Source organism: Xiphophorus maculatus, chromosome 8 (assembly GCF_002775205.1).
Source record: "Xiphophorus maculatus strain JP 163 A chromosome 8, X_maculatus-5.0-male, whole genome shotgun sequence".
In the NCBI taxonomy this organism is placed as follows: Eukaryota; Metazoa; Chordata; class Actinopteri; order Cyprinodontiformes; family Poeciliidae; genus Xiphophorus; species Xiphophorus maculatus.
The window spans coordinates 5,429,217-5,450,961 of record NC_036450.1 but is presented as its reverse complement, the minus strand read 5'-3'; the positions used below and the strand labels follow the sequence as shown (position 1 = coordinate 5,450,961).

At 39.1% G+C, this 21,745-nt stretch overlaps 1 protein-coding gene across 1 annotated transcript; it reads left to right on the top strand.

Moving 5' to 3' along the window:
- Nucleotides 1-1,029: 1,029 nt before the first annotated feature.
- Nucleotides 1,030-19,649, top strand: LOC111609495 (NLR family CARD domain-containing protein 3-like; the record flags this gene model as incomplete). Its single annotated transcript, XM_023338243.1, has 10 exons — nt 1,030-1,050; nt 1,185-1,304; nt 4,321-4,388; nt 4,561-4,786; nt 4,949-6,740; nt 7,188-7,361; nt 9,680-9,853; nt 10,037-10,210; nt 18,942-18,988; nt 19,138-19,649. Coding segments are annotated over exons 2-10 (3,213 nt in total), but the record flags the coding sequence as incomplete, so codon positions are not given.
- Nucleotides 19,650-21,745: the final 2,096 nt, after the last annotated feature.

The window sequence follows — 21,745 nt, the reverse complement described above, 5'->3', positions numbered from 1 at the left end:
CCAAGTTAAAAAAGGTTCTGGTTCTGTTGGAGTTGAACAGAACCTGGATCATCAGAATATCAGCGGATCCAGATTTATGAGAAGTGATCCTGTCTTCAGACGTCAACAGAATAACTTTCCTCTGACTCCCAGTCAGTCTGACCAGTCAGACCAGTCTGGGCTCATTTCTCCTCATAACACTTTCAGTTTAAACTAACCTGTTTATTTGTGGCACCACTCTGGATCTACCGTGGTTCTGTTGGGTCTCAGCTTGTTGTTCAGATATTCTTCATCAACTCTTTGGATAATTTGAACAAACTGTAAGTTTGCTTTGTTTCCTACTTGAACTTTGTCATCAGGATATTCCTGCTTGTTTCTGCTCTCTGATGTTTGGAGAAAATGTTCACTTCTGATTTCAGCTAAAAAACTAAAATCTGCTGTTTGAAGTTCTCTGCTGAACAGCTGGTTTTATTTATTTTCTTCTCTGAACAAACTGATTCTTGGTTTTATTTCCTGGAATCAAACTCTGGTCTCCACCATTAAAGTCAGAAAGTCTTGTTGCTTCCTTTCAAAATAAAATAATGTAATTTTTAAAAATATGTTTAATTCAGTCAGATTATTAAATAGTTAATGTTTGATAGAGCAGATAATCCACTTGTAGAGATTAATAACTAACTAAAATACTTCCTGTTGTTCAGGTTGAATCAGTGAATGTAAATGTTGCTCCATGTCTCCATCTAGTGGACTGATAGTAGAAGTGCAGCAGCTGATGGCAGCTTCCTCTGCCTCTCTGCTGTCTGACTGCATTCACCTGACACTGATATGAAGCAGAGAAGAAGAGCCAATCAGAGGAGGAGCAGCTGATCTTTTTCCAGCTCTAATGATGTAAAGGATGATCAGAGTTGATGTGCAGATGAATGATGTGTGTTTCCTCTGCAGGTGAAGGTAGAAAGTGTGTGTGAGCTGATGTGAATTCAGCAGCATGGATCAGTGTGAGGACAGAGAGGAGGGAGTCCCTCCCTCTAAAACCACTCTGTGTGGGGAAGATGAGAGCCAGAGCAAAGGTCAGAGGTGAGGTCACCATCTCTAACTGTCCACAGCCCTTTTCACACAGCGTTCACTATATCAGGCCAGAACAGACGTGGTGATGAAGCTGCTGCTGCTCCTCTTTGCTGATTAAGTTTTAATCATCATGTTTCTGTCAGGATCCATCAGAGACTCAAACCAGAACCAGAACCAGAACCCAGCTGTGTGTCCTTTAAGAGTGACAGGTCAAAGAATGAGATCATTGACTTTAAATCTCCTGGATCTCCACCATCAGAGAGGTGAGCTGTTTCTAACTGCTGTAACTGTTCAGTTTATATCTGTTATTATGACCATCCAATATTAATTTAACACACAAACACAAAAGGCAGAAGTGAGTTTAATTTCTAGATTGATATTTGGATTGTTCTCTAAATCTAAATGTAATTTATTTTCCAGACAGAGTAATGCTGAAAGAAAAAGGCTTTTATGAATTAATTTTATGTTTCCAGTTTCATCTCTGTGGTTCAAACATCATCCAACATAGTGGATTATTAACCATTTCCACAGTTAAGATAATAAATATCTCATGTGGATATCTTTCAGAACCAGATGATCTCTGACTGACACCATAAATAAGCAACTGGGTCATTCTCTGAATTTGGTGCATTTTGTGTCTCACAGGTTTATCTCAAATAGTTTCATATAATGCAACCCAGATTTTTTGAGAAAAATCAAGTAATGGAAATATCCATGTGTCTTGGTAATATAACATGCAAATATATTTTAAAAATCATGTTTTGAAACATTTGATGGGTTGTTGAAGCGTAGAGATCAGCCAAATGAGCATGTCCCCACTGACCAATATTAATTTTTCACTGAATATAAAACAAATTAAACTAACCAGTAACTGCAACTTATTTGTACAATTTTTTTTTAAAAGATTTTATTGGCTCTAGTGACCTTTATTTGACAAGAAAGAGGGTAATGAGAGAAGGGGGAAGACATGGGGCAAAGGTCACCCGGCCAGGATTCGAACCTGCAACAGCCGGACTAAGACCTCTATATGTGGGTCGTGCTTAACCCCTGCGCCACCACAGCACACCGTTATTTGTACAATTTTAAACATTTTTAGGTATACTTTAATCTCAATAAAATAAATATGAGAAAAATATATGAATTATTTATAAAATATCACTTTTTAATCATGTCCCTCCAGTTTTGTTTAACCCTGTAACAGCAGACCAATCCCTCCTTTTTATAAATAATGGTTCAGTCCAATTTCCTCAGCATCCTGGAAGTGACATCACTTAAGTTTTTTCCCGCTCACACTGTAAAGAGATTTAAGTGTTAATATAGTTTCTTACCGATATTTGATTATTTTTTATCCAAACATCGTCATTGTCAAGCTCAACCTTTCAACCCCTTTAGGCATGTAAATAATAATTATTGTTGTTTGGGAAAAAGTAAAGAATGGTCTTTGAAACATATTAATTCTTGTTTTCATCATATCATATGTTGCTCCATAACCCAGCTAATGTGGACTTATGGCAACTTTTAGTAAAAATCTTCAACCCCGTTACAGTCTGGTCAACTGTTACAATGGGTTCAACCGTTACTTGATACATTGTTATGATTTTTTTATAATAACAGCAAATATTAGACTAATATTTGTTGGACTGTTTGCAAAGTTTAAAGAATGATTCAGAAACATTAAAAAGCCTGATTTAATGTTTATTTTAAAGTATATTTTTCTGATTTATGAAAAGAGCTTTTACATCAAGTTGCCATATTTTACTTATCAGTCTAATTATTATGATTCAGAATCAAATAAGATATACATTAATATCAAGGGACAGGTCATCTAAAAGGAACTGGAAGAATTAGTTTAATTATGTTACAGTTTTACTCATAGAGGAATGAAATTGTGCCGTTATGGGGTTGAATTTAAAGCAACCTAAGTAACAAAGAAATTCTTAATACTGTTTGGGATTTCATGAATAAGGTGGGGAGACATATTTTCCTGGAGGTTTAAAGAGTCCTTCAATAGATGCAATGATCAAAAACATAATTTATTGTGTTATATTTTTAAGTAATCTGAGACGCCAAAATGTACCAAATTCAGAGAATCACCCAATTACTGCTGATGAATAACTGGGACAAAAATGACCCATAATGAACTCACTTTTCAATCTAGACACAGAAACTATCATGTTGACATGACCTTTGACCCACAAACATTTAAATGCATTTTCTTCTGTTTAGCATCAGCTTAATTTTTCCAAATGAAACAGACTCATTTATTTAATCAAATATTAATATTAACACAGAAACACAAAGGCAGAAGTAAATTTCTGATAGATATTTTCTCGACCTACATAAAAGAGAACCACAAACAACGTTTATTAGTTTTCAACCAAGCTTTTGCAAAAGAGGGAAGACACAGAAAACTGCTTCTTCAAGCCGCTCATCGTGCGTTCCCACACTCTGCTGCAGCGCTTGGTTTTTATTAACACAGGGAAGGAGTGAATGGGATGTGGGAGAGTGATCTTAACAGAAAAGGGCTATTCTGATAACAAGGAAGGAGGAACATAGAAACTACATTCTACACACAGGCAGTTTCACAAGTAAGGAGTATTTCAGTAGAAAGGGAAACAGCTGCAGAAAACATGTTCAAGGTTAAGGGAAAAATCAAGTTTTGTCTTTCACACAGTTTAACAAATTCCTCCTCTCTGGGGTGAGAACACTAAACCTTTAAATGAAAAACAATTTAGTAAAACTACTAATGTAAAAGTGATAACAAAACATTATTGTACCAATTTAATTTCTAGGTTTATATTTGGATTAGTCTCTAAGTCTGATTAAACACAGATTAATGCTGAAAGAAAAAGAGGACCCCACATGGACACACACCCACATATCTCAAACCTCCTCCATGTCCACATCACCTCAGATCTAGTCATCAGAACCTGATGGATGTCCCACACTGTCCTGAAGACCTGTGTGGACAGAACCTTCACTTCCACTGTCCCCAAGCTCTGGGAAACTGTCTCCACCAGCATCAGATCTAATGACACTGTGGACTGTTAGAAGTCCAACTTCAGTACCAACCTTTTGAAATGTCTACTGGGTGTTTCTGGTGTTACTGGTCTCCATTGTTGTAGTTAATCTTCCTCCTAACTTCTTTGTATTATTTTTATGTGATGCTCTGTTTTTCTGCTTTATGGAATTTTAATGTCAAACTCTTGGTGTTTCCATCTGTGAATACTGCTGGATGAATATTTCTTGACTTCCTAATTTTTCCTGGGTCCTCTACAGAGTGGACCAGCAGAGCTCAGAGGTTCCCAGTGGTCCGTCTGCCCAGCAGAAACAAAAACAGCTTCATGGTGTGTTTGACTCCATATTTATGGTCTGTATATGTACAAGAACTACTTTTCTATGAGTTCTGTTCAAAGTCACCTTCATGCTGCACTTTGTAGACCAGAGGACTGTCAGTCTGTTCAACATCCATCTGGTGTTTGGCTTATGATGTTTCCTTCATCTATTATTCTGTTCCAGCTGCTGGAGGACAATATTGTCACTTTTGTGAAGAAAGAACTGAAAAAGATCCAGAAAGTTCTGAGTCCAAATGACCCAGAACATTCAGAGAGTCAGAGAGATGATGAGGGGTTGGAAGGTGATGATGAAGAGCAGAGGAGGAGCAACAGAGAGGCAGTGATGAAGATCACACTGAACTTCCTGAGGAGGATGAAGCAGGAGGAGCTGGCTGACCATCTGCAGAGCAGTAAGAGGATTTCTACAAAGATTTAAGCTGATGGATAAATCACACATTTACTGAAATTTGAGGAGATGGAATCACATTAATGAAAAACATCTTCAGAAGTGATGTAATCAAATTCAGCAATGATTTTTTTCATATCTGATTTTTGTTATTGTGTTAATTTAGGATATTTTGCTCCAGTTTGTCAACATCAACTTAAATCTGGTCTGAAGAAAAAGTTCCAGTCTGTGTTTGAGGGGATTGCTAAAGCAGGAAGTCCAACCCTTCTGAACCAGATCTACACAGAGCTCTACATCACAGAGGGAGGGACTGGAGAGGTCAATGATGAACATGAGGTCAGACAGATTGAAACAGCATCCAGGAAACCAGACAGACCAGAAACAACAATCAGACAAGAAGACATCTTTAAAGTCCAACCTGGAAGAGACCCACCAATCAGAACAGTGATGACAAAGGGAGTGGCTGGCATTGGGAAAACAGTCCTAACACAAAAATTCACTCTGGACTGGGCTGAAGACAAAGCCCACCAGAAAATCCAGTTCATATTTCCATTCACGTTCAGAGAGCTGAATGTGCTGAAGGAGAAAAAGTTCAGCTTGGTGGAACTTGTTCATCATTTCTTTAGTGAAACCAAAGAAATCTGCAGCTTTGAACACTTCCAGGTTCTGTTCATCTTTGATGGTCTGGATGAGAGTCGACTTCCTCTGGACTTCCACAACAAGGAGATCCTGACTGATGCTACAGAGTCCACCTCAGTGGACGTTCTGCTGACAAACCTCATCAGGGGGAATCTGCTTCCCTCTGCTCTCCTCTGGACAACCACACGACCTGCAGCAGCCAATCAGATCCCTCCTCAGTGTGTTGGCATGGTAACAGAGGTCAGAGGGTTCAATGACCCACAGAAAGAGGAGTACTTCAGGAAGAGATTCAGAGATAAGCAACAGGCCAGCAGGATCATCTCCCACATGAAGACATCACGAAGCCTCCACATCATGTGCCACATCCCAGTCTTCTGCTGGATCACTGCTACAGTTCTGGAGGATGTGTTGGAGACCAGACAGGGAGGAGAGCTGCCCAGAACCCTGACTGAGATATACATCCACTTCCTGGTAGTTCAGACCAAAGTGAAGAAGGTCAAGTATGATGGAGGAGCTGAAACAGATCCACACTGGAGTCCAGAGAGCAGGAAGATGATCAAGTCTCTGGGAAAACTGGCTTTTGATCAGCTGCAGAAAGGAAACCTGATCTTCTATGAATCAGACCTGACAGAGTGTGGCATCGATATCAGAGCAGCCTCAGTGTACTCAGGAGTGTTCACACAGATCTTTAAAGAGGAGAGAGGTCTGTACCAGGACAAGGTGTTCTGCTTCGTCCATCTGAGTGTTCAGGAGTTTCTGGCTGCTCTTCATGTTCATCTGACCTTCATCAACTCTGGTTCTGATGTGATGAAAGAAACACAAAGATCTAAGAAATCTTCATTACTTAATAAATCTGACCTAAAGTCTCTCCATCAGAGAGCTGTTGACCAGGCCTTACAAAGTCCAAATGGACACCTTGACTTGTTCCTCCGCTTCCTCCTGGGACTTTCACTGCAGACCAATCAGAGACTCTTAAAAGGTCTGCTGAAACAGACAGGAAGTAGCTCACAGACCAATCAGGAAACAGTTCAGTACATCAAGGAGAAGATCAGTGAGAATGTGTCTGCAGAGAAAAGCATCAATCTGTTCCACTGTCTGAATGAACTGAATGATCGTTCTCTAGTGGAGGAGATCCAACAGTCTCTGAGTTCAGGAAGTCTCTCCACAGATAAACTGTCTCCTGCTCAGTGGTCAGCTCTGATCTTCATTTTAGTGTCATCAGGAAAAGATCTGGATGTGTTTGACCTGAAGAAATATTCTGCTTCAGAGGAGGTTCTTCTGAGGCTGCTGCCAGTGGTTAAAGCCTCCAACAAAGTTCTGTAAGGACACAGATTGTTACTGTATTTTTTATAGATAGGAATCTGCTAATTATGAGGTAAATATTCATGTTTCAGTTTATATATTCGTGCATTGTCTCTTCAAAATGTTCCATTGGGAGGGATGAGCAAAAAAAGAAACAGACTTCCTTCACAGCTAGACATAATGTTACATATTAAAGCAGCAAAACGTCTCCACTGTTAAAATTGAAATTGGATTAATATAGTTAATTATGAAAATTTATAATGCTATTTCCAACCTCCTTGTTACCTGTAGTTCAGTCTTTTAAGGCTGGAGGTCCAACTATAGAATGAACCAGTTCACAACAAATGTAAAGATTGTGTAAAATAAAATAGTTCCTTCTCTGTCCAATAAGAACATTGTTGATTTGAAAGAACATAAATTTTGAGAAATTGTTTAATAACAGATTTTTCTCTCTGTCTCCTCAGACTGAGTGACTGTAACCTCTCAGAGAGAAGCTGTGAAGCTCTGTCCTCAGTTCTCAGCTCCCAGTCCTCCAGTCTCAGAGAACAGGACCTGAGTAACAACAACCTGCAGGATTCAGGAGTGAAGCTTCTCTCTGCTGGACTGAACAGTCCAAACTGCAACCTGGAAACTCTCAGGTAAATTTTTCTCAATCCTGGTGAAACCAGATTTCTGTCCATTATATTCTATCAGTTATGATGCAAATGTTTTTCAATAGTAAAGTAAAATAATAATAGATGTCTTACTGTGAGATGGGTAACCATGCTAAGTCTGGACACACAAACATGGCTGGTTTTCCTTCACTGCAGCCTTAATGAACCAAGAAGAGAGATATTTAGAAAGGTTGGGTTCAGGCTAACATTGATAGTGTAGCTCTGGATACTTGACAGGTTGCTGCATCCTGGTACACAAGGAGCATTATTGCAGATCCTTCCTCCCAGCAGTTGTTAGACTTCCTAATCCATTGTACATGTGACTGTTGTTGATTTTTACCTACAGAACTGGAAACTCTCAGGTATGGAGGAACCTGCTGCAGGAGCAGAGAAGGTCTGATAGAGGAGGAAGAGGAACAAATGTCTTTAGTCAGTCTGCTGGGAAACATTTAGTTTGAAGCTGAATTTGTAGTTTGACAATTAAATATTTAGTTTGGAACGATGGGATTTATAAGTGAATGAATAACATGGTGAAAATATAACTTGATATTCTGAACATCATTTTGTCTGTTATGACAGTTGAATAACTAAAATTATTTCTGTTAATTTTGACTGTGTAACTTTGCAAAGAACAGCCTATTACCATATAGCACCATTTTCCACATGGTACTGTATGAACCTGGGAAACCGACCCATCTACTGGAACCACAATAACATGGTAGTCAGAGCAGCAGGGGGCCAAATATAGCTCCATGTGGAACCAAGAGGTTGGAGAGAGAAAATCAGTTTGAAACTGTTTCCTATCAGAGTTCAGTTTGTCTCTCTGTCTTCACAAACCAGGAGCATCATGGGCTGGGCGGGGCTTCCACTGATGGATCTACTGAGGAAATACAGGAAGCTGATTGGCTGATGGACAGGAAGTTAGACTGTTCAGATAAATTACATTAACAGATATTATTGGCATTGAAGAGATTTGGCTGAGAGCCATTATAGATTCTAGAATAAGTGGAAATGTTTCAGTAACAGGAAGAGGATGAGCAACATGTTAAAATAATCATCTATATTCAGAGAAACAAGTAGAGGAATTTATCTAGAATATATATAATATAAAGTCAGAACCTTCTTGAAATTCACTGTTATACAGACCACAAGAGATCTTTTAAGCTAAACAGTCATTAATATCTAAAATAACCCTTTGAAGAATTTGAATTAATATGAGTCACAAGATTTTATTTCCTTTTGGGATCAATAAGCTGTTTTGTAATTTGAATTTAAGTATATCAGTAGAAAGAATAATAAATAATTAGAAATGAAAGAAGAGATAACTATTATGAACGTTAGATTAGAATCAGTATGAGCCCCACAGCGGCCTGAATCCGACGGCCAACTGCTGCCTTATTTGTTCGTTCTCTCACTCTTTTATTTTACCAAGACTGTCAGAACCACTTTGTGTCCAGACTTGGGTTTAATAAAACCTCTTTGTTAAAAACATCATCTGGTCTGGACTTTGTATTTTGTGAGTTCTGTGTGATGACATGAGGATCGTAACATATTGGTGGCCCATCCTATTCCAACAAAATGTTTAAAACATATTTGGAGGGCCGTTCAATGTTGTGATATTTATGAATGCAGTTTTAATTGTGGTGACTTCTGAAAGTGTGTTTTCTATGTGTTTAGTAACCTTTAGTGTCAGGTTGGTGGGGTGTTTTCAGAACTCGTTAATTTAAATACTGGGTTAAATTTCCCTGTATTTAATGTTTGGCTAGTGCTTGTTTTTGGATTGTTTTAGGAGCAAATTTGTTTCTATTTGTTTCTATTTTTCCCACATTAGTTTTGTCGTAATTCTTGTTCAAAAAATAGTTTTTGTCAGTTGCTGCTCAGTTTTCCATCTCTGTATCCAACAGTTAAAAAATGTAAAGATGAAATTCCAGATTTGCTCTGCTTTGATTCAAGTTGGTGTTTTCCCTCAAACCAGCTCTGATGCTGATCCTCAAACTAAGCCTGATGCTGATCTTCAGCCCAGCCTTGATTCTCAGGCTTCATTGGACTCTTTCTGTTAAAACTGACATGGGATTAATTTAGTTCATAGAGGAATTTAATATTTCTCTTGCCAGCCTCCTTGATGCCTTTAGTTCAGTCCTTCATGTCTGGAGGCCCATCTATAGACTGAACCAGTTCACAACAAAAGGCAACATAATTATATATAAAACAGTCCCTTAAATCAGTAAAGAGGAACATTGTTGACTGGAAAAAGACATTTAGAAGAATTGTTTAATAATAGATTTTTCTCCCTGTCTCCTCAGACTGAGTGGCTGTAACCTCTCAGAGAGAAGCTGTGAAGCTCTGTCCTCAGTTCTCAGCTCCCAGTCCTCCAGTCTCAGAGAATTGGACCTGAGTAACAACAACCTGCGGGATTCAGGAGTGAAGCTTCTCTCTGCTGGACTGAAGAGTCCAAACTGCAACCTGGAAACTCTCAGGTAACTCTGGGCACTTGATAAATTGCTGCATCTTAGGAGCAAAAAGAAACATTATTACAGATCCCAGCAGTTGCTTGGCTTTCTTATTAATTCCACATGTTACAAATCAATCCATCCATCATCAGTTCAGACCTTGGGTTCTACCTCAATGTTCTCATCATGTGATGAATTATGTGTCTGCAGCTTATCAGGCTGTTTGGTCTCAGAGGAAGGCTGTGCTTCTCTGGCCTCAGCTCTGACCTCCAACCCCTCCCATCTGAAAGAGTTGGACCTGAGCTACAATCATCCAGGAGACTCAGGAGTGAAGCTGCTGTCGGCTGGACTGAAGGATCCACACTGGAGACTGGAAGCTCTCAGGTATGGAGGAACCTGCTGCAGGAGCAGAGAAGGTCTGATAGAGGAGGAAGAGGGAGAAATGTCTTTAGTCAGTCTGCTGGAAACATTTAGTTTGAAGCTGAATGTTTAATTTGATAATTAAATATTTAGACGCCTCATCTGGAGGCAGAGATCATTACCCAGTTTTCTGGAATATTCTCCAGACTAAGAACGGCTCACAAGGAAAATTAAAGAGTGGGATGGGTTTAATAGTTTAATAGGGACTCTGACTAAATTAATAAAAGAAGTTCAGTTAGATTTCCATGATGATCTACTGATGGCAGAAAGGACTTTAAAACAATATTTGATGGAGCTGCAGACCAATCAGCCCCAAGAAGCAAAGATGAGAAGAAAAGTAACTCCATGTTGGTCAGATGGATGTTTAAAAGTTATGGGAGAGAAAAATAAAGAACTTTAGATTTTAAACAAAACTCACAACTTTCAGGATTTAAAAATATATAAATTACATAAAAAGTGAAGAAAACTATTCATGAGGCAAAGAAAGAAAGTGAGAATTTTAACAGTTTCATCCATTTAGTAGTTTGATCTCCACCAGGGGGCGACATCTGGAAAATGATCCAAAGAATGAAAGGAATCAGGAGAGAATGGAAATCCCTTGTTTTCCAGAGGAAATGAAGAATTGCAGTGAATGATGGTGAAAAAGTAGAATTGTGCTCTGTTGACTGTGGTAGAAATTAAAAACAATAATAAGACCTTTTAGACAGATCCAAGAAAAGACTAATGTGTTTAGGTTTTCAGTAGTTGGGAAAGCTTTTGGGATTGTTCAATAAAGTTTGGAAAAAATTCCCAACGTCTTGGAAAAAGGCAGAGACCCTTCATGTTGGAAAACCAGGGAAATATCCATCCGACCAATCAGATTCCAGATCCACAGCTCTGACGTCACATTTAGGATAAATAATGGAATCGTAATAAGAGAAAGAAAAACATTTTATTGATAAAGTAGAGGGATGATATCAGCCCATCAGATGGTTTAGAAGAGGGAGAGGAAGCATCATGGGACTGCAGAGGTCCTTCACCTGATCCTGGTTGTTGGGACAAGAACTTTGTTACTGAACTTAAGGACATATTTCATGTTTCTGTACGTAAGTAGATTTAATGGTGGGAACTTTTACTCCACTACATTTTACAGTATCTGTACTTTCTACTTCACTACATTTCTATAAAGCGTTGCGTTACAAGTTACATCCAAGTCGCTTTGCGCTTTTTGATTTGTTGGTTAGTTTGAAAGTAATCAATGATTCTGGTGCCGCCTTTGCCTCCCTGATATCATGAACTGCTAGCTTTCAAAAATTCACCATCAAATCAGCAAAAACATATCGAGGAAAGTTAAGCTGCTAAACGCTGTCTGAGTTTTGGGTGTGAAACTGATTTAGGTTAGAGAAGTTTTATGTAATCTTACCAGCTTCTAGTTTAAATCGACTGCAATAAATAAAACAATTAAATAGTTGTAAGCAGCTGAACTGGCAGTAACATTGATTACTGCGGTCGGGGCGCATGGAGCGCAGCGTCTCCTGCCATGAATGTCCCAGTAACGTTAAACTCCTCCACATCCTGGTTACTGAATTAGTGTGAATAATCTCCATCTCATATTTACATTTACAGTCATATTCAATAAATTAGAATATTGGTTCCCATGAGGCTCGTTTGTCAGGTTTAAAACAACTTCAGCAGATATTAAACATATTTTTCATGCTTTCTTACTTTTACTCAAGTAAAAATGTTAATGTGGTTCTTTTACTAGAGAACATTTTTGTCTGTTTATTTGGACTTTTACTTCAGTACATTGTTTGAGTTCTTTCTCCACCTCTGGTGAACAGCCAGTAGGTGGCGCTAGAGTCAGGAGGAGGCAGCCTGGAGAAAAGGCTGTTCCTCCCTGATCTGTTTCCAAGCAGTCAGAGTGTAGAAGTTGAGAGCTGGAGAAGTTTCCTCCTGTTGCTGCAGCAGCAGAGATGTTCTGCTTCATGGACTAAATCAGGTTGGAAAGAGGAGAGATCTTTACTGAGCTGCTGGATAAAAGCTTCTGAAACATTTCAACTCTTTCTGGAAACTAATGAGATATAAAAACAATGGATGTTTTTACCATCCAGACCTTTAGAACCAGTTCAGGTCAATAATTCAGTTGTTTCTGTGGAAGATGAACAGATTTGATGTGAAATGATGAAATTCTTCATTTCTATCTGATGTTCCAGCAGATCTGTAGAAAATGGAGCTGCAGCTCTCAGATATTTCAGTCGTCATGTTTTCTATCAATGAATCCACTGATTAAAGCAGGAATCTCATCTCCATGTTCTCCTCCAGAGGTTCCCAAGGTTTGTTCCTGGAAGCTGCTGCTGGTTCCTCCAATCCAGGCTCCGCCCCCTTTAGAGGAAATCTGTCCATATATGGTGCTAAGAGTCACCTTGATGCTGCAAAGCTTTGTTCAGGGATGAGATGTCAGGATGTTAGTGTCAGTCTGTTCCAGGCTTTAGTTGTTCTCCTCATGAGGAGCTGAAGTCTCTGACAGGAACGTAGAGCTGAACAGGAGAAGAACTTGAAGCTTCTTCTTGGCCTCTGATTGCAACAGCAGGACAATCCAACATTTTAGTCTGACTTCATCTGGAAATATTTCTTTGACCCTGAATCAGTTTGAAGGCAGGCCAGCTCCTCATCAGAGCTGAGATCTTCTCTGTCCTCCATGCTGGAAATCAGTGGCGGAGCTAGACTTTTTTTCAAGGGGTGGCCAAAGGGTGAGCAAGGTTTTATCCATATACAAATGATGAACGAAAGGAAACAAATATTTTCTCACACACACTCAAATTAAAATGGTTTATTTAACAAAGATTTGCCATGACCAAAGGAGACGTTAAATGGCATTATGGAACAGTGAACATGTAAACTCAGAGCCCAGAATATGACCAAAAACAAATTCTCAAAAATAAATAAATAAAACTGGCTCCAAATAGTAAACTGCAAGACAATACCACCAGAGCTGACCAGTATTACCCTGGTGGTATTTATAAAGGTTTGAGAAACACTGCTATGGTCAAATAAGCTTTGAATGGGAACAACATACTGCAAACTCAAAGCCAGGATACACTCAAGAGAGCATAATTCTCCGATTTTGGTGGGAAGAAGCAAAATGTTTTACAAAGTCATCCATGTTGAGGGTATGTGCCCTCCTTGACTCAACACTGAGAATGCCAAGATGACTTAACCTGTCATCAGCCATAGTTGTTCTAAGGTGGTTTTTGATCAGTTTTAGAGCAGAAAAACTTCGCTCACAGGACGCAGTACTGACTGGGATAACAACTGAAATCTTACAAAGTCTAAACAGCTCATGAAAAACCTCTTTATAAGGTTCCAGGAACACAACAAAGTCAAGTAAAGTAGAGGGTCTCTCTAACCCACCTTTTTCTCTCCTCAGAAGAAGCCGTCTGGTTTGGTGAACCTCATGTTTAAGATCTTCTAGATCTGACTCAAATGTCTGTCCAAAAGCATACAGTGTTTCCTCTTTCAAGAATAATGGGCTTTTTGGGACTAGAGACTGATCCCCTAGCACAGGGGTCAGCAACCTTTTCTATTCAAAGAGCCATTTGGGACCGCCTCCCAATAAAAAGAAAGCACTTGGAGCCACAACCCATTTTGACGTCATATATATAAAACCTATATGCTATGTACAAAAATCGATACTATGTTACGTTTATGAAATTAACGAACTGCTGCAGAGAACACAAAATTGCATTTCTGCATGTAACAAAACGCATTTTACACTTTGTTGATGCTCAATTTCAAACAAAATACCCTCTGTCTATTTGGGTCTTTGTATTTAAGAAATAAAAATCGAAACTTACCCAACCCGCACTGAAGGAAAAATAGAAACAGAATGCAGTCACCTGTCCTCCTCTTATTCAGGAGATAAAAATCAAAACTTATCCAAATATTATCCACCGGCACTGAACGAACCAAGCAAACCAAAAAATGCGCAGTCTGCTTCTGTGTCCCAGGTGTGCGGTCACCTGTCCTCTTGAATAAAAAAATAAAAAAAGACTATTTCACTTAACAATGTATAGTTATGTATTTATATTTGTAGATAATCTCCATCTGTAAATGACTTACCATGCTTGATTATTTCCTGAATAGCCACGAAACTGGCACATGTACTGTAGTGGAGTTTGCGTCTTAATCCACTTCTTGAAGTGACTCCTGCTCGCTTCAGCCTTTCGCAGCAGCTCTGAAACGGCCTTTTTTCTCTCCTCTCCCTCGGGATATTTTTTAGGAAAGACAGAGTGTTTGTTCTCGAAATGTCTTTCAACATTTGACTTCTTGTTGTTTGCCAGTCTTTCGCCACATATTAAGCAGACTGGTGAACCAGTTTTATCAGCAGTGAAAGCAAAATGATCTGTCCACGTAGCATTAAATGTTCTGCCATCTTCAGAATGTTTCCTTTTCTTGGATTTATTCATGATGTATCTTCCAGGCAAGGGTCAAAAAGTCAATAAATCAGTGCGCTAAAAAAATGCGGTCTGCCAGACATGTGGGGTTCGCCAGGAATGCCTGTCGCACATCATCGGATATAACGTATATTTTGGGTGCTAAAAATGTTCAAAACTTTTGTTTTAATGTTACAAGTTTACCATAATCTTCAGATTTAGAAATTTATTTTAAAATGATTTTAATTTCTAATTTTTTAAATGATTTAATTTTAATAAAATATTCTATTTCCCAAAGTCACTGGGAGCCACAACAGAAGGATGAAAGAGCCACACGTGGCTCCGGAGCCATTGGTTGCCGACCCCTGCCCTAGCATTATCTCACAATTCTTCTGGGAAAAATGCTTCTCAAGCTCAGCTGTGAGACAGTCAAGTATCTGATAAAAGACACTTCTGTTAAAATTCTCATTACTTTGGTCACTGTGCCTCTGTCCTACAGTAGTCATTACCAGTGAGTCCAAAAACCTGGAACTGGCCTAAGGCTGTCTCTTGCTGAGTGGCAGGGTGCTTATTTTGCAGCGTTCTACTAGTTCTTGAGTCCCTCAGTAGTTCACCAAAGCAAGCTTCACTTCTGTAGCTTTTCAATGTGTCTGTCAGGGAGCCGACTAAATCTACGGCTTTTGATAAATCAAGATTGCTAGATTGAAGCATGTCAGACAGGATTTTGATATCCCCGAGCACTTTACAAAAAGTAACTAAAAGTGCTATAAACTGAAAATCAATCTGAGCCAAAATCTGAGCCTTTGCTTTCACTTTTCTATCCCCACTGTTATTTTTAAGGGAAATATCTTGCAGAAGCCTCAAAACCGCTGGAAGCCTGTCTCTCACATTGCGACATGCCAGGTATCTACATGCCCACCTAACATCTATTAGTCTCTGGAGCTCCCTAGGCTTCTCTTGTGGATACAGCTCTTTTTGGACAGCAAGCCACTTGATGTGAACAACAGAACCAGTTACAAATTTATAAATATTCTGAAGAAGAGAAAAAAAAGTCTTCAGCTTCAGGCACTGACTTTACCACATCAACAAGAACGAGATTCAAACAGTGTGCGTTACAGTGTACATAAAATGCAAACTTGGCATCGTTTTTAATGCGTGCAGCAACACCTGAATGCTTCCCACTCATCACAGAGGCACCGTCATAACCCTGTCCTACAAGGTTGTTTCTGTAGCCTGACCATGCTTCTCCAGACAACCCACTATCATTTTGGTCAGACCCTCAGCATCCAAGCTTTCTGCCGACTGAAAGTGAAGGAAGCTTTCATGTATGGCACCACTGTAATAGTGACGAACTACTAAAGATATTTGTTCTTTCTTTTGTAAATCTCTAGTCTCATCTGCCAACACACTGAACACCTCGCTTTGTTTAACTTCAGCTATGATTTCTTTTTTAACCATTTCAGCCAATCCCTGCAGAATCTCATTTTGGATTTGGTGGGTAGTATACTTTGCATTGCCATGTGCATCTAAACTTCTCTGCACAAAGGGGTCATGCTTTGCAATTTCATTCAAAATGGCTAAAAAATTGCCTTTATTGTCAGAGTCATCAGACTCCCTGTGACCCCTTTGTGAGGTATTTTGAGTTGCTGTTAATAGTAACACCTCAGCAACTGTTTTAATGTATTTTTTATTTTCTTCAACTTTCTGTTTTCTACCCTCATTTAAGGCATCAAGAATAGATCTGTTACACTCATTGACCCTTTTGTACTCAGTCCAGGCATACATTGCATTTATGTGCTGCTCTGATTTTGAATGAACTTTAAACCCAGCATCCTTAAACAAGGCTTTTTTCCAGTTGAAAAACCCTGCTTCAGATGTGAAGGATGATTCTGTATAACTAGGGAGGGAGAAATGCCTGCATGCAAAACAGTAACTGGCATTTTGAGATACAGATACTCAAGCCATGGATTGTCTTTGTACCAAGAGCTGTTGAAAGCCCTTGTTCCTGTTCCATGCTGAGTTCTTGGGAACTTTGACAGACATGGCTGAGCTGGACCTTCCGCTTTAGTTCTTGAGATGTCTGGAATAAATATTAGGTAATTATATTAAGTATTTTAAGAGTATTTTTGGGCAGACATCTCAATAAGTTAAGTTGTAATTAGTTAAGTTTCTGTAGCATAACATGGGTAGTGTGTGCCTACCAACTGGTCCTTTTGGTGCAATAGGTTGTGCCGGGTGGGGGGAGTTCAGTGCCATTTCCTTCTGCTTCACTGTCTTCCTCCCCAGAGTCTGACTCTGAATCTATATCACCCTCATCTCTCTCTGGAACTTAATTGTGAAATGCATAAACAGACACAATAAAAAATGCAAAAAGCATCATGCTAACCTTTAGCATTAGGCTTATTGGATTTTACTACTTAATATAACTCTCTGACACAGCCTCTAACCTGCTGGTGATACACTTGGGCCTGGTGTCTCCTGGCTGGCTTCTCCAGGTTGGTCACTGCTGCAGGGTTCTGTCTGGTCCTGGTCTGGCCCTGGTTTTTGCCTCTTTAAGAAGAACTGGGAGATATTCCCTTTTCTCTTCATTTGGGCTCTAAACAAAATAAGACAGCCTGGTATTTAGACTCCATGACTGTTTGGCAGAGACAACACTATTTTAACTATTATTTAAACTATAGTTTTTAGTTTTCTGTAGCTAGCTAAAATAATACTAAATTAAAAATAGATTAATTAAATTAATTAATATAACTAGTTAGGTTATAATTCAAAGCTTTCATATGACATAGCCTACTTACATTTCAGTCATTATAAAACTTAACAATGGTTTTTCACATATTCTTACCACACATATTTCAAGCAAGAGCTGGGAGATAAATCCTGGCCAAATGAATGAAACATTACAGGGCAGCATGTGCACTAAAACATATGTTAAAAGAATCTGTCTAAAACACGATCTATCAGCACTAGCGTGGCTAATATAATAAACGAGGCACTACGGAGCGGTGCACAACCATTTTTTTTTTCTTTTTAGAAATGTATGACAAGTGTCGCCTCTCATTAGGAAGGTAACACAGCGGTTACCGCTGAGCGGTAAAACGTTGTAAATACCTGCAAAACTCCTCAACGGTGTAATCTAAAGCCGCGGGTGTGTTTTGGATCAAGCAGGAACCACATGTCAGCTTAACCAATGAACAGCGTCAGTGAGCAGCATGTAGGCTGCTACTGCATCGGGCTGCCTTCAGGGACAGTCAGAAACTACAGTTTTCCTGGCAAATCTTTGCCGATCCCATAAGTATTATATTTTAAAATTACCATTTCCAGTGGGGTGGCAGTAGGGGTGGCAAGGGCTCTGTTGGGGGTGGCAAATGCCACCCCTCTGGCTCAGCCACTGCTGGAAATGTACAAGTCCGGCAGCTCCTGATCGGTGACATCAGAGCGTGACATCATCAGTAGAACGATGATGTCATTTCCCTGTCAGAGCAGCTTGGAAATCTGAGAGGAAAGATGCAAACAAAGACTCTCTGGACTGTTGGATCTGCTGGTTCTGGTTCCAGATGATCCTTGGACACTTTCACAAGCCATTACTGCAGCTGCTGGATTCAGGATGCTGCTTCTTCTTCTTGGTCTCAATGTAAATGTGTGCAGCAGCGCCACCTGGTGGTGTTGGTTGGTAGAGGAAGTGCTGAAAGGTTGGAGGTGTTTGTCAGAGGTGTGTGATGATGGAAGCCTCTCCCTGGTTTGTGAGTCTGAGCTCAGAGATCAAATCTTTGATTCTTGTTGAACTCTTTGTTGAATGTGATGCAGCTTCTCCTTTTTAATGTTTGTATTTCTGGATATTACAGTGAGGCCACAGCAGGTTTTCAGCAGCAGGGCTGTTTAGTGTTTCATTCCTTCATCTGTGTGTGGGAGTGTGGATGGAACAGGTATCCAGGTGTTGTGTCAGAGTTTAGATTGATTGTATTTTAATGCTGATTATTAAATCAGGTTGAGCTTCCAGAAATGTTTCCTTAGTTTCCTGATGTCCTTTTAGGCTTCAGTGAGTTTCTTCAGGTTGTTACTGAGGGATTTCCTTTCTCCTCTCTGTTGGAGCTTTTCCTGTGTTTGGAGAAATGAGTTGTGCTGCAGCAGCACCAACTGTCCTTCCTACATCCACTGCAGTTTGCAATCCAAATGTTGGACTGTTCCTGTCTCAGTGGAGGACAATGTGTGTCTGAGAGACATGTAATGTCCATGTTTGCTGCTGAAAGAGACTGATGGTCTGACCCCCCTCCTCCTTTCAGGGTGGAGCCTGCTGGAGTCCCATTCTTGACACCAGGTCTGAGGAAGTGTAAGTGTGTTTTTCATCTGAATCATGACAACAAAGCAGCTCACATTCAACCATCTTCAAACTGTCACATCACTCATTCAGGAGTCATCATCAAAGTGTCAATAAATGATCAATAACTGCAGCTGGATTGTGTTTGTTCTCTCCATCAGATTCCTGTCAACTCACCATCGACACAAACACAGTGAACAGAAAACTCAAACTGTCTGAAGACAACAGGAAGGTGACACATGTGGAGGAGCTTCAGTCATATCCTGATCATCCAGACAGATTTGATAGTTATCCTCAGCTGCTGTGTAGAACTGGTCTGACTGGTCGCTGTTACTGGGAGGTCGAGTGGAGAGGAGGAGTTTATATATCAGTGAGTTGCAGAAGAATCAGGAGGAAAGGAGACAGTGCAGACTGTGTGTTTGGATATAATGTTCATTCCTGGAGTCTGAGCTGCTCTGATGATGTTGGTTACTCTGTCTGGCACAATAACATAAAAACTCGTCTCTCCTCCTCCTCTGTCTCTAACAGAGTAGCAGTGTATGTGGACTGTCCTGCTGGCATTCTGTCCTTCTACAGAGTTTCCTCTGACTCACTGATCCTCCTCCACACCTTCAACACCACATTCACTGAACCTCTGATTCCTGGATTTAGGTTCTGGTTCAGTTCTGGTTCCTCAGTGTTTCTGTGCTGAGTTGAGTCTAAAGAGTCTAAAGATTTTCCTCCTGTCAGAGAAACTCTCTCTCTGTTGAACAGATAGTTCAGTCTCTACAATCTATTTCTTGGTGAAACAATTCTGATTGAGTCCTTGGAAACTTTTTCTTCTTCCAGTCCTTTTAATATGGAAGCTGGAATTATTCCAGGAGCAGAATGAAAACTGGAGATCAGTGTTGGACAGAAAAGGTCTGATCGCTGCATCTCTGCTATATTTTACATTTAAATCTGATAACAAAAAGTAAACCTGTTTTTAGTGAATAAATCAACATGGATATGACCCGCCACAGCGCCAACGTGGGCCACACCTGATTCAACCCAAACCGGAAAATAAAGGATTTAACTGGAAAAAGCAAAACCCAGTAAAATCAGCAGCTGGTTGTGATTAAAATGCAGTTTGTTGCAGAGGTTCAAACTTCCTGATGGTGACCTCTCCTCCGTCCCTCACCTTGTCTGGCCGGTTTTAATCCTCACTGCAGTGTTAGACTGGAGCTCATCTCTCAGATTAACCAGATTAACACTGAGCTGCAACAGGAACCAAACGTCTCTCCTCCAACTTATTTCACTGATTAATAACAAGGTTGGATAAAAACATTGAGCTGAGCTTCTCATTCCTTAAAGAGTCATGAAGAAAGACTCACCCTGGAACTGCAGAAAAGAAGTTAGAAAGTTTAAAAATAGATGGAAAAAACTTTGTAAATATATTCTAACAAGTGATTTAATTATCTGTTTTTGTATCTTTTAATGTATAAAACTGTATAAAAAAGGTGTAAATGGTTAAAAATCTTCAGAATGAGCCAATTTTTAACCTGATTAATCATCACAATAATTCTTTGTTGGACCATCGCTACGCGGTACTGAGGAGGAAACTTTAAAAAAGTTTTAATGTAACTTTCTCTATGTCCTAACATGAGATAATCTGAGAACAAATGGAGTTCCTCTGCCTCCTCCCTGTGTTCTGCTGAATTACTCTACTGGGTCAGAAACAAGCCATCAGAACCAGAACAATTAGCCATGAGCCTGCAAGTATTGGACATGTTTTTGTCTAAATGAGGTGATTTTATGGCTCCATTTTGCCAGATCACATAGTAGCATTTCTACCTAAAGCCAAACATTAACAGCCAATCCATGTGATCGGTATCTGTGATCGGCAGTGATCGGACCTCATGGTGATCAGAACCGGCAGGAAAAACCCTGATGGGAGCGTCTCTACCCAGGAGTAATATGATGGTTTAGAAGTTCATTGAAATCTTTTCCGTTTTGAAAGAAGCTCACATTTGGGGAACTTGTGAATGATTACATTATTTATCATACTTGGTTCTGCTTAAAATAATTCAATTCAACTGAATTATTCTATTGTCATTATTGTTCTTACATTTGGGAGATTGAACATTTCTGTTTTTATTAAGTTTTTAAAATAAAACTTTAAAAAGTTCAGAAAATAAAATCAATCTACTGAACTTTCTGATTTTATGAGGATCTGTTTGAAATGTTTGTTACAAAGTTGATTACTGCATTAATTTTGATGTGAATTAAATTGGTGTGTTTAATTTGTGTTTTTTGTAATGTACTGTTACTGGATGTAATACTATTTTTATTTTTTAAAGGATTTTGACCCGTTTACTGGCCGACATTTATTCTATAAATCATTTGGTGACCAATTAAAAAGTAAATGTATTGAACTAAAAATGGAATATCTAATTTCTGGAGCAGAAATATTAATCACTAATACAGTTTCCTCAAGTGACTGGAGTTTATTTATTTTTAACACAGTTTGATGAAATGGTGAAGAAAAATATAAAACAATTATAAATTGAACTGGTTCATTTTTGGGGAAAAACTGTCATAATTGTCAGAGAAATACAAAGAAAATTAAAAGTTTTGTTTTTAAACACCTTCAGTAAAATTAAACTTATAAAAGATGTTTAATAAATGATGGAAAATACTTTATTTTAAGATAAATCACGGTCGCACCACATGACATTTTTAAGACCACAGCCGAATCATATTGATAAAAAACCTCTGAAAACGTCTCATTTTAATTTTTAATGATAATTT